We start from the raw sequence: 19,220 nt of genomic DNA, 5'->3' as shown, positions 1-19,220 counted from the left end.
TATTACATATATGCCATTACTTAAACGTGCTGAAGAACACTTAATTTAATGTCCGGCTGTAAGTAGCCATAAATGCGACAGCGTCATAAGAAATAATGGCATGTTATATTTGCTTCAATGTATCGAGTAAGTACCTTTAAAATTGTCACGAATTTTACTATACATATATCTTCCATAAGTCTATAATTATTATTTCTATATTCGAGAAACAAAAAGATATAAGGCCAAAGAAATCGGTTATTTCGGGGAAAGCTTACAAAGGATTGGAATGACGTCGATGTGTGTTTTCGTGATAAATGAAACAAATATGCAAAATCGACAGTTTCTCAGATTTACCATTTTGCGTTTCGGGAAATGTTAGAAAGACTAGGTAGCTATTTGGGAGTTTGAGGCAAATTGAGATGTTACGTAGCCATATCTCTAAATATGTGGTCGAAGCTCGCATACGTTATAAAATGTAGAAACGACATGTATGCCGCAGTCAGCTGCTTTTTCGGTTACGTATACATTCGTAATCTTAGCGAGACGGACACGTTTCTCTCCGCTTTTACTTTCTCTGGTATTTTGTATGGTGTGTAGCGCGCGATCGTTAAATCTGATCGGGATGAGATCGAGCTCCGCAATATCGGGCGCGTGCGGCCGCGCATTTCAATCGGAGAGATAATAACGCGCTGATAGCAGCGCTGACAGTGGGTAGTTTATTGAATTTCGACGAGAAGTGACATCGATCGATACGCATATTATGCATCCTTTCCATCCAGGGGTCTATCGGGTTATTTCCATTTTCGCGATCGATCGGCGGAAGCCATTACGGGCACCGTCTCGCCGCGTTCGCGATTCTGCGGCGCGTCTGAAACGTTCCCGTGAAATTAAGAGGCGCCTGTCGCCGCGGAGGCGACTAACCGGAATGATCTGTGTAATATCGGCCGACGATTTACATATATTACGCTGATCAACGTAATGTACCAGATAATCCTCCGCCCTGTAGATTTCTCGGCTAATCGAAAGTCAATTCTTCCTTGGTAAATATTGATAAAATTTTAATTTCCGATCTTAACTCTGGGGCTCTTGCACGAACGTGATAAAAGTGCAACACGAGCACCTCCGAGGTTTCTTTTTTTAAACACATCGCCTTATTAAATTCAAAATATTCAAAATGAAAGAGAGATAGTTGCTTTATTATTTATTATTATTAATAACATTTGAAATTGCTCCATAATTAATTAGAACATTTTGTGATATACCGTTTCCATCGGATTTACAAAACGTTAGATCTTAAATCCGTCTTAGAATTCATGACTAAAAGAACAGGCAGATCTGGAACAACTGCGAACGCGATCAAGTGTCGGGAATCCAGACCACTTGACAAAGGTAGACAGAGTCTCGGAGGTGGCGCGAACGTGTCGTCACCGCATGTCGTGTCGCGCGGCGACCGCAATCCTTCTTTTTTTCTCTCTCGGTGCTCTCCTCCGCTATAGAAAGTGAGTACGGGCGTGAGGTGTACAATGCGAGGGAAAACGGCAGCTCGTTAAAACGACGTATATACGTATTGCGAAATATACACCTCGGATGTGGACCTGTGAGCTCGGGGATGTGGCCCGCGGCTACTAAAAATCGAATCCGGTCGAGGACGAAAATGTTTCCTTTCTACAGTGTAATCGGAGTGGAATAGCTACCGGAACTGTCGCGCGTCGCATGCCGGCGAAATCAATTATCAAAACCAGAACCTGGAAGCTGCGACGAAAGTCCTCGAACGAAACACTCCTTTCTCCTTTCTCGAACGTTCGTGCTATGCGTGTTTTGACATAATAAACATAGAAAGAAGACCGATGTCTTTTTATTGCGACACGGAAGGGACAACCAGCTGATAGCTCGAAGTGATGAGTGTTGCATAATTTCGAATTTTATAATCGCCTGACGTGTTCGTTGCTGACGATGAGTCGGCAGTGCTTGATTACGAATTGTACGGTAGCCAAATTAACCGTACTGTTACGGTAACAAACGAAAACGAAGGTTGAAAATAATGTCTGTATAAATGATTATTCTGAATATTGAAAAAGTACACTCTTAATTAAATAGTTTCAAAAATTATATAAAAGTGGCAAGAGAAAGAAATGTGAAAAAACTAACGTAGTCGTGATAATAATTAGCTTGAAATCTTAAACGAGCGATCTTAATGGAGGTATTACGGAAGAGGGAAGTTTGTAATCGTGTTTTTATATCTCTCTTTTCGTCGCATTCTTCTTTTCGCGTCCAGCACGAAAGTTCGTTTAACCAGCATGAACTCGAGACGCCCGGCCGTTTATAATTGACGCGCGAGTCATATATCCCACGTTATGAGTGTTGTGACATCCTGCTGGGCTACGTGTCGTGTAACCGGTGCCACGTATCCGCATCATCGGGTTTCAAAACCGGATTCGGATACCGCACAATTGTGTCCGCACGAAAGCTGGTCCTTTCCCTCTTTCTTTCCCGAGATTATCGATTGCGTTACGTAAACCGTATACGCCACGTATAGGGCAATAGGGGCCTTTCTCACCAGGGGTAGCGCCAACGGAATCCATATTTATTTATCGGATTTGGCCGCCCGCGTGTGGATTTGCTCCCAGCGTGTTAACAGAGGCTCGAAGCGAATTCGGAGCGTTTGAGTCATCGGGCGCCATCGGGTTCATTTGCATCACTCGAGATGCTAACGAGGAGAAAACTGAAATTGGAGCAAACGCTCGACCAATGTTGGTGTACTTCCCACGAAACTGAACGATCGCGTTTGCGGTTAACCGTTTTGACCCTGTTTTCCGCGGGCAACGCTGATAGATCTAGAGCTAGATCGCCGGATCTAATTGGTTTCAACTTGAACTGTGACCGACTAGTTCAGCTTAATCGGTCAATTTCGCGCTTTTGCACAGCCACGTTTATTTTAATTAACTCCGCCATGTTATTGCGAATGAGTATTTGTTCATTGTATCGTAACACGATTGACATTTTTTACGCTATACATATATCACTGGGCTTATCATAAAAAGTATGTTATTAAAGCTATAAGGATAGAAAAATGTCAAATGCGAATAAATAATGTGTATTTTAATACCGATCGTTATAATCTTCACAAGTACAAAATTGTAATTCAGATGTTCGTGTCGCAATGACATATGTAAACAGCGTATAGGTGGATAGATGTACGCGATTCAGCGCGTTTTACATTTTAAATGCGTACGCATTTTCTTGACACACTTTCTGCATGAAGTACCGCGATGAAACTCGCGTTAAGACCGTTTGATAATGAAATTCGCTGTAATTTACTTCTGATGCACTCGTCTATCTATTCCAAACTATTGCGGCATGATATGTGTAACTTGTAACATTAGGTCAGTTCATAATTGCGTGTTAGCCTTCCGCCGGACGCGTGTAAGCATCGATGTAAAATAGTCACGCAATTTTTCACTCTTTCATGCTCTACAACGTAGTGCTAATTGATTACAAATATTTAAAAAAAATATTTGATTAAACGGTATCTCATTTCGCTCTCAGCGCAATTAAATCTTCTTCAGAAGGAAGTCTTGTTAATTTTAGCTGAATCATAGTTGTCTTCCAATATTGATTTTTCTTATAAATGTAACCAGTTCGATGTTAACGTTTCAAATGAAAATGTTATCGAATATTTAAATTTCGGTAGAAGGTACAAAACAATTAGATGTAATGAACCAAACGAGGACGTTTGATACGTTATTAATTATCTAGGTCTAGCTTCGACGATCGTTTTGTCAATTTGCAGAATGTAAATTGAAACAAACCTCAAGTTCATTATGCAATCTGTGGCGAAGCGGTAATAATTGTCTGACACGCGAAGCCTAGACTGGTTCGTGATCCTATCGTTGCTTACCTGTAATGATTACCTGACACAGATAGACAGGCCCAAACTAGTCTGGTTTCTGTCCTTGCTTATCTGCAAGATATTACACTGATTTCTTTGATACGCCATGACGAAACTTATGTTGGTCCCATTAAACCGCACCCGAGAAGATAATCGATCAAACTTCTTTATGCGCTCCGTAAATAATAAAATGTTGCTTCAAAGTTTCACAAGCAGGCTTTAATGCACTTTCTCTCTCTCTTTCAGAGCTTATCGCGTTATGCAATGTTGGGAATTAAAAGAGCACGAAGAAATAATATAGCATCTAATAAAGAAAAAAATATTCGCTCGATACTCTAACAAAGCTATATATATATATATATATATATATATATATATATATATACACAAAGAGACGGCCGAATTACGAGTTAAAAGATTGGGATGTAAAATTAATAAAAAAACAATTTATTTAACGATCAATACATACAGTTGACATTTCGGCTGTACTTACGGCCGTCCTATTATATATAATAGCATCTAGTTCGTCTAAATTTTCCTCAAGGATAAAAATCGGGAAAATTGAACAAGAAAATTTGTCAATAAAAAGAGGATAAATATAATTCTGAGACATTTCCATTTTCCATAATATTTTATTTTCGGTCTTTTCGATGCAATAAATATGACAGCATATCGTGCATTCTCAATATATATTATTTTACAAAAAGGTTATATATACATATAATAGCGAAATTATGGTAGCACGATGTTGAAATGGAGAAGGGGAATACCTTGCACTTGATATTCATGCATCGTGAACACGTACGTATGTACATAACATACACTTTGTCGACAGTTGACGGACGAGGTCAAACAAATCGCTGGCACGTAGAAATCCTCGTGATTTTTGATCGGGCCCAATTATGTGTATCTTCTCCATTATCGAACTACCGATTTCTCTAACAAACCCCGACACGCATCGTTGGCTTTACCCAGGCTAGTGATTAATCACAAGAGATTAACATTATTTCCTGTCAATATAAATTACAATCTTGCAGCCGATGGAAGATTCAAATAACGCAATTAAATCTCTCCGTATCTCGAGCGGATATTATGGATTTGTTTGTATTCTTTTTTTTTATATTCAGAGCTTATTATATTTAGAGAAGAAGTTAATTTTTGGAAGAATAAATAAAAAAGCATCTCTTCATGTCTCTATATTCGAACGTTTCGTTCGCTTTATTAACGATTTATATGAGCTACACTTCCGTTATCATTGAGGAAGAAAGTTCGCCCGTAGATTTTTACGTAAGCGTGTATTTCCGCGCGTCTGAATAAAAGTGAAGAAAATTCGCGTTGCTAAGACGAAAACCGCTTTCAGGAAGCGTCCGCTTCTTACCGGGTGGAAAATTTCTGCGATATTGAAAACAGCCGCGCGTATCGAACATTAAAGCATTGTTGAAGCTAATATTATCTGTTTGAAGGTTACGTAACTTTTATGGTTTACTTATACAGGATTGTTGAACCCACGTCTACTACACTTTCTTTTAAAAAAATTTACAAAATTATTTGTCCAGTTGAATTTTTGTTGAACATAATAAGAACGTATAATTACATAGTTAACGTATAATCAATCGAATATAGTCGATCGACTTTGCCGTGCACTCTCAAATAAATTTAAGGATATTTATGCACTTGTTAAATCAAATGCGCATTGCACAATCAAAGTCACTCCCTTTTAGTCACATCTAACAAAGTAATTCCGAGCGACTTTCACTTCGTCTAAAAAATATTCTCCGAGAAAACTCGCTACGCAAATGAATAGAGAACGTAACTTATCCTGCTGCATATAGAGTCAGCCGAACTTGACACGCCGGCGCCGTTATCTACATCTTCAGCAATCTTATAATAAGCTTACGCGCTGCCTTGTTACCGGATGCCCGATCGCAGATATCCAGCCGGGAAGAAAGTCTCTATCGCGTACTCCGCGTACTCGTATCTGCCTATCTGCGGCCAGCGGAAACTCACCGTGTAGTCGCTGGAAATGTATTGGGTGTTGCGAGAAAAATGCAGATCGCCGCCTGTCCACCTCGCTCTCACCTGCGGCGCTTGTACACCGAAAACGTGTGTCTCTCTCTCTCTCTCTCTCTCTCTCTCTCTCTCTCTCTCTCTTTCTATCGAAGGCCGGAAGAAGCCGACACACGTGCGGCGAAAGGACGACCCTACCCTGGAAAACGAAAGTCGATTCGCGCCGCGCTCGTGTAATTACGCGCGAGGCAGAAACGCGTCCGTATGACCGAGAGTGATCCGATCGTTGAGCATCGTTTGTCGGCGAAAGGATCTTCGAGAAATTCACGAGTCGCCGTATACGGGCGATGCTTCTTTTCTCTTACTTTTGTACAATACAAATTATTGATCTTTATAATCACCTGTATAATTTGCCTTTTCCGCATTTTTATCGCATATTTTTTTTCCTCTTGTGTAATGGGAGAGTGTGAAAAAATATACACGCCACGCTATAGTTTTGCAATCATAAATGTCAGTAATATGTTTACTTTGTCGTGCGATTACTTTCAACGTAATTGTCGTCCGAGCACAAGGTGACATTTATTGCCGTCTTAAGTTTATAATTATCGACCACTTGTTTATTACCTTTACGGCGCGATCGGATAGCCGCAAATTACAAATCGTCACATATTCGCTTTCATGGCAAGTGTGTGCGAACCTTAAATAATCGAGTGTTTTTAATGGGCCATAAATGCGACGTCGTTAAAAGTTATATTAATAATAGTCGGAGGACGAGATGTTGTGACGTCTAGTTGCAAAAATGTACATATACAATCACCGCGCGATGAGAGAAGACAGTCCGGAATGGCTGTTCGGTTCGTGGAGAATGCGGACAATTTTTATTAAATGCCATAAACACGTGGACATGCAATTAAAAAACTGCATTAAAATTCCCTTTGTTATTGCTCGAAAATACGCAGTCCTACGTTTTAAGTGATACGCGCGCGCGCTTTCGTTATAACAATTGGACTTCCGCGCAGATAGAACCGTTAATTATCAAGCCCGTATAAACTGTTACGTCATTATGAGCTTTACAAATTACATTTCATCATTTCGAACGCTTTTCCAACGAAATGTATTTACGCGGTTTCCGCGCGCGATACTCTTTACCAACGTTGCTCTAACACTGTATTAAACGGAACTCCGATATGGAGATATGTATAAATTGAAGTAGCGTGTGTGTGGATTTAACACGATAATACGCAAATGGTAGTTTCAATAGAGAACGGTAATTTTTAGTTCGATAAATATCTCTGTAACGAAACACTCTTATAATTGTTAAGTGAAAAAGGCAAATGTGTATAAGAGTTTCAAGATAATTATGAAACTTTTGCTCATCTCTGTTTGCTTTATTATATTATTTGTCGCTTATTTATATTTCTTATTATCTTTACTGCATAAAATATATAAATTGTATAATTTTATTTTATATTGCCCTTGTTTCGTTGACATTTCGGTTTGATAATTTATTTGTACGTGTATATTTAACTTAATCTGTAGCGTTGATGTAATCGTGCAATTGGCACCTCGTGCGACATACTAATCGCGATCGGCAAAAAAAAACATAATCGTTCTTTCCGTGGTATGCAATTTGCGCAAAGGTTTACGGAGAATGAAAAAAAAGTCAACGGTATACGTACATTCCGCGATACAAATTAGCAATGATCAGATTTTAATTGCATCGATCGACAGCCTATTCGTCAGTCTCGAACTGTTTCTTTTGATTGCACAACGTCGTTAATGACAGCTCGGGGCGATTTAGGTTTACGCGCTATGATTATCACTTGTTTGTTCCTTGGTAAGACCGTGCCCTTGGATATCTGTGTGAATTACATCAATCTATTGACATTCTTATTTACGATAATAGATATAAATCATAAACATATTTGGTTTTTCCAAAATATACGTCTTCTCATAAACAATGCTTTATTCGTTAAAACAAATTGAAAATATTTACTGCATACTGATCTGAGATAACTTTTTTGAATATTTCAGACAGTCAATTTTAATATTATTATTGAAAATAATATTATTGAAAATATTAAATTGGGGATTATTTTTTTTACGTTCAGCGAGGATTTACTTTCAGCGGGATATATTACTCAACGAAACTGGCGTGTGTAATAGGTAATGTAATAGCATGGGACGATGTAATCCTACGAAATTTACGTGACACTAAAAAGCACGCAGCGCTATTCATTGAAACAGCAGGAGGGACCGTCACCGCGATCTTGTGCACGATACGAGTGATATTTTGGTGAAAGTGAAAGCGTAATTCGGCATTGGGAGGTCCGGAGAGAAACGGACGATACAATAGTTACATATACATAATATATATGGCAATATATCTTATAGATGTTTTTTGCGCAAATCATGAAAGTTAGAAAACAGGAAAAACTTACGAAAACGTGACGTGGCATGAATCGCGGCGTATCTAATTTTAATTTTTGTGTGTAAGTATTAATTTTCATAAAATATATCGTTGTATGTAGAAGATTTATTCGCCCAGTGTTCTTAGTTCCTCGAATAAATTTTTACTTCGTCACACTTTTTTATGTAATTGATAATGAAGAAGATCGTAAAAATGATAGCGGTGAACTCGCGTTTTACATTGTAAATTTAAGATCCGCTAAAAATGAAATTGATAATTGAGCTTTTTATTTAAATTTCGCGGTTTCGACGTAATTGCAATTTGCGTGTTGATAATTTGTTCCAAAGCTAAACTTTGTAAGCTTTTATGCCAATTTTATGCAAAATATCATCCGTTATCAAGTGCGATCTATCTGAAAAAACTGCCAATCTCGAAATCTCATATCGAAAGTTGGACTTACAAATCACGCGATTTAACGGGTGATACGGATGAGCGGATATATGCGCGGTTTTTACATTATATAAGATAAGCAATGCAACAGCATTCTCCTGTCATTACGTCGCACGCGCGTTTTATGATAGCTATATAATTTCAAACAGAGAGAACGATTGCAATGTTGTGTGAACGATGTAACGAAAAGAGTTACATTTTACATAATCGTATATAGTTTGACGGCGCTGTTTCGTTTTTTCGAGGTGTTATAGAAATAGAGAAATTAAGTTTCCCCTATTATCCCTTAAGCTGTCACGCAATATCGTGCAATTAATACGGTGTATAATATTGCAATAGTGAAAACTGAAAATGAGGAATCAAAACTAAATGTACTGAGAAAAAAATACTTAAAAATTTATTTGTGGAATATATAATTCTGAAATAAACCTTAATTTCCACAAATAAATTTTCAAGTATTTTTTTCTCGGTGTAAGAAACAGTCGCAAGAGTCTTTATAATTTCACTAATTATCGATTTCGTATAATATTTATTCAAATCCATTTTATTTGAGAAGACAGGATTGCCAAATGATACAATAATGTTGAAAAATATTTTATCTTGAATAGAGTTACAATATGTACGCTTGTTTATGCCACGCGGTTCATGATAGATTAAAAGAGTCTTGACGAGGCGTGCGTTCGAATTAATAGCGGCATTCATTAATAGTTTGAACAATAGCTAAATCCTCTCGTTTAATGGACTACTAAAGCACGTTCGTGATTAACGCGCTACATTATTCAAACGAAGCTCCTGGTCAGTTTGCTTGATGATCGTTATGTCCATAAATATTTGCTGGTCATAAATAATTATCGATCGAAAATATAATTTCTACACATATTGATTTCACGAGCGCTGTTTATCCAAATTATCACAAACGCTTTCTCGAAACAATCGTAAAACATACATTTTCTCATATCGACGATTGTATACCTTATCATAATTATTTGATTCGCACTCTTATAATGCAATTACTGCTGTGATTATCATTATAATCTACCTAAAAATTAATGCGTCCGCCGATAGTCGGGGATGGCCGACATAATTATCTTACCGGCCATTGCATTACAAATTGCCAATTGCCCTTAAATTGAGAATCAACGAAATTGTCTCCTAAAGCGGAAATATTCGAGATAACCGAGCGCAATGGAATAATCACGCGCATTTGTGCTTTTGCTTTTAATCGTATATAGATAGATGTATCGGAGGAACGGAGGACATATAATGGCTCGCGCGCATAATGAATGCATTATGCGAGCTGCAAAACTGACCAATGCAAACAGTCAAAATTAACACAGTAATACAGACAATAACTTTTTTTGCAATTTTACGCGTCATGAAAATTTTTTTATTGCTTAATCGTAAAAAATCGAATACAATTTTTTCTCACACGGCACCGTGCATATAAAACAAAACACATAATTCTTTTTTACACGTAGATATACATATTATGTAAGTTCTCCTTTCAAATATTTAATTTAGGTATAATTATTCTCGTTGTCTCATTCTCTAGAAATCTACGTTTTTTACTTCTAAGCTTCCTTTTAATTCCTTTCTTTTCCCTTCTTCTTTGATGAGCAACCATGAATACGGAGATACTTTCTCGTTTTTTTTTTATTTTTGCAAATACACCGCCTTGATTATACTCTGGCACTACCGTCGTTAATATCCGCAAATTTTACCTTTAACGTTTAATGTCGTTAAATTACGAGTAAAATCCGCATCAGATATCACGAAAGTGGCAGAAGCAATGCTCGGGACAGCGTTGTTTCACGTAGCGAAAGTATTAAGAAGACAATGCGTCGCTCCCTTTTTTTCCATCTGATTCCAACGCATCGCGTCGCGAAACGTAATAGGCTCTAAATGGTCGCGGAGGCAGCTTTGCGAAAGAGACATGCACAAAATGAACGGCTATCTGTGAACCGACCGACGCTTCAAGTTCGCCAAATAAAGCGCACGGCCGGAGAGAAAACGCATAGTAAGACGCGCGTAGTTGATGTAACGCTATTTATGCAATTCTGATTCTGAGCTATTTGGCATTGTATTACGCTTTGTTTTACTCGTATACGTCGACGGTATGACACAACAGCGGTTAGTAGTTGTAATTAAACTAATTAGTAATTTGTAATTAGGTACGCACGCGTAATCTCGTAGCGGTAACTTGTTCCTCGTAAAACGTGTGTGTCACATTTTGAAGATACACGCGCGCGTGAGTAAAATAAGAGAGGTGGGAGAAATATCTTTTGAAATATTAGCTTCGGTTGTAGCTTCTGCTAAGGCTTAATTAACGTAGTCATCTTCAACCACTTTCAGGAATATTGGTGAACACTACGTGGTTTATAATACTCTATTAGACACTTCTATCGCTGCACAGGAAAATTAATTATTCTAGATAGATGCATGTTGCACACATACGCACACACACATATTCTGTGCGACTTGACACAAATGTCTCAATTTTCTCCGCTATCACGTCCTAGTGTTTACAAAAAAAAAAGCATATCATAGACTTTGCGTTGTCGCGCGACGAGAGTATAACATCAGTTATTCGACAGCATGTTTTATTCGCCGGCGGCGATTCGGATTGCGAGACGTAAACGGAATTTCAACACGCTACGCGGCTCGCCAGCAGGAAAAGCGAGCTTTCACGGTCGAATCCTCGGACACCACCGCGTCCGTTCTCACCAGCGCATCAACGTTATCAACGTCAGCGGAAAATCCGCATCCGTGAAACGTCAGTGTCGAAACTCCGCTTACAAAGAGACAACGTACGGGCAGTGCGGCGTATAGCTAGAATTTGTGAGAGCGTTCGTGTCGAGTTCGTCGAGGAATTCGACAAGAAGCCTCAAAATCGTATTTTGCCATTGCGTTTTTTACTCGTAATTCTCGGGCTTTTCTCCTTCTTTTCGTAAATTTACTTGTTTCATTTACATGCGCGAGTTAGATAAGAGCCAAAACTACATGTGCAATGAGCAAGATATTGCTATTTGAATACAAAACTCGATGCAATAGTAAGGCAATGTGTAAAAAATGGAAAATAGACTGGTGCCTCGCACAGCACAATTTCTTATAATATAAAAAACGTTACGTTTAATTTATGCACTGCTAGTCAAAAATGTTAACGTTTTACACTAACTACGAGATACTTTAACGCTGAGATAAGTCACAATGAGAATTTTATGCAAATTTCATTCCTCCTACAACTATTAAGATCATCTCTAAGCGCTCTCTTATAAATGCGTTTGGTCCGTCTCTCTGACTATCTTCTTCTTCTTCTTCTACTTGAAAGATAAAAGAAGTCAGTGAGCTTTGCAAGTTCCTTATACTCTTGGGGTCTCACGATTCGCTCGCTCTTACCACATGACAGCTACGCCCTTGACGTTCGACAATTTCGCCAAACCAGAGTCGCGGTTTTCGAGGGACATCTCTCCTTCCCCCGCTCCGCGGTCGCGATTGCGTTCAAGGGAATTCTGCGAAACTAATTAACGCTCGACGTGGATCGATACATGAATTGAGATCGTCGATTGCGGGTGGAGGTTTCCACTCGGGAGAGACTCGCGTGCGAGACTATAAATGTGCGGAGGATGGAGGAACCCTGAACTCGCGCAATCACGAGGGTTACGCGATAATTGAATATCGCGGTGAAAATTAATTTTATCCGTAAGTGCATTAGCAAGGCTGAAACTATTAGATCTGCTTATTGTTTATTAATAACTGTCTTGAGTTTGTTATGATGGCACTGATCAAATAGTGCAAACGATAGAAAATTTTTAGTGAAATAAACTAAAGGAAGAATAGAAAATGTCTTCTCAACAAAAGTAGCGTTAATGGCAATCAGTATTTTACGGAATAAAGAGTCCGAAATCGATTCTTCTGGAGCAGATGCAATTGAAGGCATGAGTGGAACGTGCTTTATCGTATTTTTTTTTTTTACAAAAAATTATATTTAGCTTGTTACAAAACAGAACAAAGGAAAATCTCCCCAATTTTGCAAAAATAAATATTAAAAATATAAAACTATTGTGTGGAATCATATCTAATGCAAATTTATTAAATTACTATTTAAATACTGTTATCTTATGTCATAAATACTTTTCTTTTAAGAAGCTGGATGAATCTTCTTCACGCAGAAATAGAAATAAATAAATTTCAAGCTTAATATAATTGCAATTCTCAATTTTCTAAGAATCTCGTCTTTGACTTTTGTTATATTCTTTCTCCGCAATTTTCACACACACACATACACACACACATTGCACGTTTCTCTCTTTATTAACTCTAGGGAAATCTCTCAGAATTTGCCACACTCGTTACCGACATTCTTTATAATGGCACCGCCGAACACTCTCACGGGTGTCCTGCTCCAGGAAATCAACATCAGCGGACCGCCTATGAACGGACTACCCCTGCCCAGCTGACAACGGACATAAGACAATTTCACTAATTGCAAACCTAGGGGGACATCCGACGATTCCCCAAGCAGGTCGATTTCTCCGGTCCAGTCGTCGGTACCGAAAGTGATCGCGTGCTTGCGAATCGACGGGGTCTCTTCCCTCCGTGTGTCATTGACGATACTTAGCGGGGGCGGCAAGGTTGCGGAATCCTCCGCCGCGTCGTTCGTTTGAGAAATTCTACGGGACCAATTAGGGTTGAGCGCGAATAGCAGCGAAACGAGCTTGTCGAGGGCACGTGTCTCTGCGAGATCCGAATCGCGCCTCGTTATTCTCGTCCGGGTTTCTGACGCGGCGAGGGGAATCTCCTCGGTTAAATCGGTAGCTCCATTGGCCGACCGGAATAAAGACCTTTGATGAAGGCCGCTATCGAGGGAATTGAACGCCGAGGCCAGGAGAAGATTGAAGCCCAAAACCGAGCCCTCGATGCCCTCCTCGAGCCCCTTATCGAAGTCCGTATATTCTTGACCCAGAACGATATCGCCGCCTGCCGGGATCACGTGACCGATCATCTGCAAGAAGCGATTCTGCCGTTAATAAAAAGATGCGTCGCATCACGGAGAACAAATTTGGAGAAGGTAGAACGAATTTGGTGAAAAACAGAACGGTTCGGCGGGAATTGACAGTGGAGAGATTCGCGTCTTGTTGCGAATCCGGTCCGAATTCCTCCGCGCTTGAATTCTGCGTTTAAAGGTGAATTTCCGAAGCCGGATAATCGAATTTACCTCTTGCGAGCGACCTTGCGACGCCAGATGTCCGTCGAGCCATAGAGCGTAACGGCCGACCCGGTTCTCCCAGCTTTGACATATGTGATACCAGCGGTGCTCGCGTATGCGAACCGGCCTTCGGGATACCTCCACGCCGTCGATTTCCAGGTGAATGCTTCTTCCGCGCGATGATATCCAGGATCGAATCAAACGTTCCCGCTCGTTCCCTTTGACAGCGAAAGAGGTTTATGTTTTTGTGCATTGTTCCCTCTCGGTCGAGGCACGGCGAGAGATACACCGCGAAGCTAGAATTTATGCAACCTGGCGTGTCCCCCCCCCCCCGTGCGCTCTGCGTGGCCCGTGTCTTTCTCGTTGACCATCCCCGCGTGTATGAAACACGATTATTTTTTCATTGGGCAAACGACAATGGCATCTCTTTCTTGTTTATGCATATGCAGCGTAAGTTAGAAGCATTTGACCCGGAAGGGGACGCGTGACACAAAATCTCCGATCTACGATCTTCGTTTTATTTACTCGAGTACAGTTTAAATCACTCATGCTTGAACAGATTGTTGCAAAATTATTTTATATAAGATATATGTGGTTGCATGTAATCTACCACGGGGACTCCATCATAAACATTACTTATACGTATACTATATATAAAAGGAAAGCAGAGGAATTATCTGCTTTCCTTTTAATTTCTTGCGACACGTTCAGCGTTTGATTTTGAATTGCTGATTCTCCTAGACGAAAAGACGATTATATAAGGCAATTAAGATTTTAACGGATTAACTAATATAAAGTAACATTCCGCGATGGGTGCAACAGCAACAGCCCGCAGGCACTCCGTCATAAATATTCAAATTTTGTTTATGCCGGTTCTATCGGAGAGTAGTTCAATCCCGTGAGATTTCGTAATTCGTGCAATTAGCGTTTCGCCAGCGGGATCGGTAGCGCTAATTCTCACACGTAAAAAGGATAACGCCATATGGGGCAATGCGTTCACTTGACATGTTACTAAAGTGCAATGAAATAGTTGCACGCACGAGCGAAGATACGGATCGTTTTCCATAAATGAAGATACTTTCCGCGAACTTTTACGCAATTACTCGGTGAATGCCTGAGTGGATAATAGCGCTGCGCCATGTAAAACAACAGCTCTCGTTCCTATTTCCGAAGTGGTTATCATTCCGACGAAAATGTAGAGGGGAGAAGGACACGCTAGAACGCTTTTTTATTCAGAACAATGGAAAAATAAGTGGTTTGTTCGTGTTTTCTGAAACTTGTCGAATTGAACACGTATATCGATTTGTAGTTAGCACAGAAAAACTGACGTAGTACGCACATAAATATAAAGAGAAGAAATTTTTTAATGGTATGCGTATGTGCAATATCAAGTCGCGATTTCATTGAGAATACTCACTTGAGTAGGAAAGGATCGAGTGGGGATACGTGAGATCGGTCGACTTCACCCAAAGGCAGAATGTAAATTCATGAATTTCCGGCACCGGCAGTTGCCATCTAAGGAACTGAAAAGTAAAGATGAGTTAAACAACATATCGTTCATTTGTGGGGATGCTATGTGACTTGTCTTTATGTCTACGATGATGATTCTTTGATCATTTTTTAAGTTACATTTTTCTTACGAGGAGAATTTTCAAATATATCTATATTAAACTTGTATAAAATCTTTTTTAAATCTCTAAAAAAAAACTAGAAATCTCTTTAATTTAAAAATTTTTTAAATTTTCAGTGAACTTTGTTTTAACAAAATTGAAATCTCTGAGAATTTTTTTTTAGTTTTACAAAACGCAAAGTTGAACGTTGATGAAGTCATAGAGAAGAATTTTTACCGAAGAAAAAAAATTATTCCGAGTTAGTTAAAGAATTTTTGTAAGTAGAAGAAAGTGTAGATATAATCTAGGACACATTGCAGGTGTAGAAATGGGTATGTAGACCACGATCAACGTTTCTTAGAGTGAACGATGAAGATTAAGCAATCAGTGTGAAATCGACTCTTTTTTTCACGTGCAATGGAACTGCCCTCACGTAATCGATAGAAATCTCGCCAGTTTCCACGTTTTGTTGGAATATGTGTATCTTTTATTTCCGACAACATGGCGATTTATCATTATTTGTTCCCACTGTTTTGTGTTAGCTTTTCACTCTCGATATATCTAAATCTAGATACGGGGTATTACGGAATGTTTTGCTGCGCAATCTCTGTAGCCAATTTGACTAATCGCTTACTCGAACGTTTCAACGAAATTAGAGAATTCCTATAGGACTGCGCAATATCACGAATGTTAAAAATTTTTATGTTACTAACAGGTTGAACAATTGAATTAATTTTGAGATTTGTTATTATCTGAAACAGATATATGAGTCATCCGATACACTTCTGACACTTGAAATTGAACGCTTAATTTTATTTACAAATTATACTTATTTTCTGCATTTTTAGTAGCTTTCAGCAATGTAAAATTACACAAATCATTCCGTAATTTAGTGCCATGGTCTCTGGTCATGGTCTGGCTGTGGCATCTGAAATTTCTACTCTATTTCATCTTTTATCTTTCTCTTTCTCTGCTTTCTCTTCTACATACTAAATACATTTAGTTACTAAATAGTTTATTATATTAATCCTTTGCAGTCTTGTGCTGAGTTGGACTCAACATAATGCGCTGTGGTAGCCTATCACATAATTCTTCAAACATTTGAATCTATAAACGATTATAATCGGCGAATTACATCTTTGGGGAATCTCCATAAATTCACTTAAGTAATAAAAATTCTTGGATTTATGTTAGACAAGCTGATTAGATGAAGGACGAAATACTTGATCCTCGTACTAATTCTCATTTGCAAGATATAGTTTTTTCTTTAACGCAAATTAAACTGAAAATTCGGCTATTCTCGAATTACATCTTACCACTGCATTGCACTGTGATTCTCACCTGAATATAGCCCTTTTGCGTTAACTGCACGCTGTGCATCGGCGTGCCACGGACATTCCTCTCGGTACCAACGAGCTCAGTCGATATTCTCGAAACCGCCACGATGAGCAAGCCCAGAAGGATCAAGGACGAGGAAGGGAGAATGCTAATTCCGAAGTTCGTCACGAATTTCTTCATTCTTATCTGATCATCGCCCTCGTTGCATCTAATTGCTGTTTCTTCAATCGCTTCGCGGCGAAAGTTCACCGTTTGCTTCTTACGCCTGCTGCTTCGTCTTCTTCTTATTCGTATATTATTCTCAAGAGAGAGATTTCTCTCTCTCTCCCTTTTCGTCTTCTTGGCCCGCTCCGGCCTTCCCTCCGTTTAATCTTATCCCGCGTCTATCTGATCGCGCTCACGAAAAGAGAATTGTCCCTCCGACGTTGTCCGCTGAACTCTTCTTGCCAATCTTGCCTGCCGGTATCTCTTTTTCAGCCGCTGCAACACGCGACGCTGCAAGTTCCTTCGTCCTCCCGTCCACCCTCCCGGTCAAACTGCAGAAAACTACCTGGCATCTCCCCCTCGTTCGCCGATCTTCCTCCACGCTTGTCGCTTGTCGATTTTTTACTCTTCACTCGGCGTCTTCGCAAACTCTTTTTCGCGACTTTTTCGCGACTTATCTCACTTGTCACTCGCCAAGTGACATTTTCCGCGATCAGGACAACGACACCTAAGGATTTTCCGTCCTTCAATAGCAGACTTTGTTTTTGGATTCTCTGTACGCCGTACTTTTTCATTCGCGCCTGCCGACGCGACGAAAGAAACTAAACTCCTCGTCGTGTATATTTTCCCGGTACACGATTGCCGAGAAACTCGAAGATATCTTGCTGCCGACTCTCTTTGCTCGACGCGTGACAACTTTCGCGGCTAAAAGCACAAAACTCCAGCGACCTTCTTTTCTTTCTCGTTCTATCGAAAGCCTCAACAACACTCTCTTGGTCCTTACTTGATGATCTTTATAATTAAAAGCACGCCAAGTGAAAAGAGCTTTCAGCAACCGTGGACTTCTTTTCTCGAATCTCCCGTAGATGTACAAAAGGCGAGTGAAAGAATATTTGTTTTCCTTCTCGTCATTCGACGTATATGGTTAACTTCTGCACAAGCTGTTATTTTTCTTTCCTCTTATTATTCCTGAGTTGTCTCTCGTGTTTGCCACAAAGAAAGGTATACACGTGAGTCTCACCACAAAATTAAATAATCCTCTTTAGAGAGGAAAATTTTAGTTCTTTCTGCTTCTTTTCAATTTTTTTATTTTTTGTAAATTTTTAGATACAATTAATCTTTGAAAAAGACTGTCACCTCTCATTAATTTTCTTCTATATCGATAGGTTTCTTCTCTTCTTCCGTTCTGGCCGATTCGCCCGGCGCTCTGAAGCGGCCAGCTGAACTCGTGGCGACGGTAAACAACGACTAAAGCGAAATCGATGTGAATTGGCTGAGTGCGAGCGCGCGAGTAAGAATCGGTAAGAGGGAGAGACTTTTCGTGGCGGCCGCACAGGTTAAAGCGGCCCAGTTTAGTCACCGAGCACGACGTGTAATTTTCGTTCCTGTACAAACAAGGTTGGACTATGAAGATGGAGATCGCCCACGGATCGAACGCCCATATCAGAACATCGGGAATGCGCGCACGACCATTTCTCCTTTTCCAGATGTATGTCTCTGCATCGGACCTATTCGCCACGTATTTACCACCGCGTTTGTCACAATCGATTTCTAATACGGGTGGGACAGTGAAAACAAAGAAAAATTGCCAATGCGACAACAAATTGCGGAGAATGAACAAATGTGAAGAAATATACTTTCAACTAAACATAGCTACTTTTTGCTTCTGAAATAGAGCTTCTGAAACATTTCAGTTTATTAAAGAAAGAACGTTATACATTTCCGGTTTTTTTTTTAAACAATTTAATACACTCGTAACACGAATAAACTGCGATCGCGTTAAAGACTTTATTGACTATGTTTCGCCACGCCAACCTCGATGTAATATGCGAGAGAAACAGCTTCACTTATTAACCATTTTAGAACCTTATGCGGGCTCGTTAAGTGTTATTCCGTACGTGTTGTGCAGTCTACTGTGTGATCGATATGGGAAAGTTAATCTTTCGTGGAAAGTTGGCGAGACAAGCAGCGCGAAACAAACGGGATGATACGGCGAATAACTTAGGCATTCCATGTTGCAAGCGGTAGCGGAATTACAAACGCTTTATTGCGCGTATAAGCAATTCAGAGTGCCGTCCCGCTGGAAAGCTAAACGAGGAGGTTCAAGGCCCTGCATCGTGCGAC

General features: G+C 39.7%; 2 protein-coding genes across 3 annotated transcripts in view; one reads left to right on the top strand and one right to left on the bottom strand.

Annotated features, from left to right (window-relative positions):
* Positions 1 to 19,220, top strand: part of LOC143908376 (uncharacterized) — a 244,935-nt gene that overhangs the window by 184,126 nt on the left and 41,589 nt on the right. The window lies entirely within an intron of this gene.
* Positions 12,904 to 18,454, bottom strand: LOC143908452 (uncharacterized). The gene is made up of 4 exons (XM_077426119.1): positions 16,896 to 18,454; positions 15,362 to 15,467; positions 13,954 to 14,162; positions 12,904 to 13,740 (listed from the first exon to the last, which is right to left on the bottom strand). Exons 1-4 carry the CDS (start codon positions 17,070 to 17,072, stop codon positions 13,069 to 13,071), a joined length of 1,164 nt encoding a protein of 387 aa, XP_077282245.1. The 5' UTR covers positions 17,073 to 18,454; the 3' UTR covers positions 12,904 to 13,068.

This window comes from Temnothorax americanus, unplaced genomic scaffold (genome assembly GCF_048541705.1).
Source record: "Temnothorax americanus isolate GAGA-0224 unplaced genomic scaffold, ASM4854170v1 Scaffold11, whole genome shotgun sequence".
Taxonomy (NCBI): Eukaryota; Metazoa; Arthropoda; class Insecta; order Hymenoptera; family Formicidae; genus Temnothorax; species Temnothorax americanus.
This window is presented reverse-complemented; position numbering and strand designations above follow the sequence as displayed.

What these genes read in the sequence shown, in the direction of transcription:
- LOC143908452 (XM_077426119.1), bottom strand. Translation starts at nt 17,072, where the DNA reads ATGAAGAAATTCGTGACGAACTTCGGAATTAGCATTCTCCCTTCCTCG. An exon ending in CGCAAAAGGGCTATATTCAG is followed by an intron (nt 15,468 to 16,895) that starts GTGAGAATCACA and finishes TTTACTTTTCAG; the next exon opens with TTCCTTAGATGGCAACTGCC. An exon ending in CTCGATCCTTTCCTACTCAA is followed by an intron (nt 14,163 to 15,361) that starts GTGAGTATTCTC and finishes TCGCTGTCAAAG; the next exon opens with GGAACGAGCGGGAACGTTTG.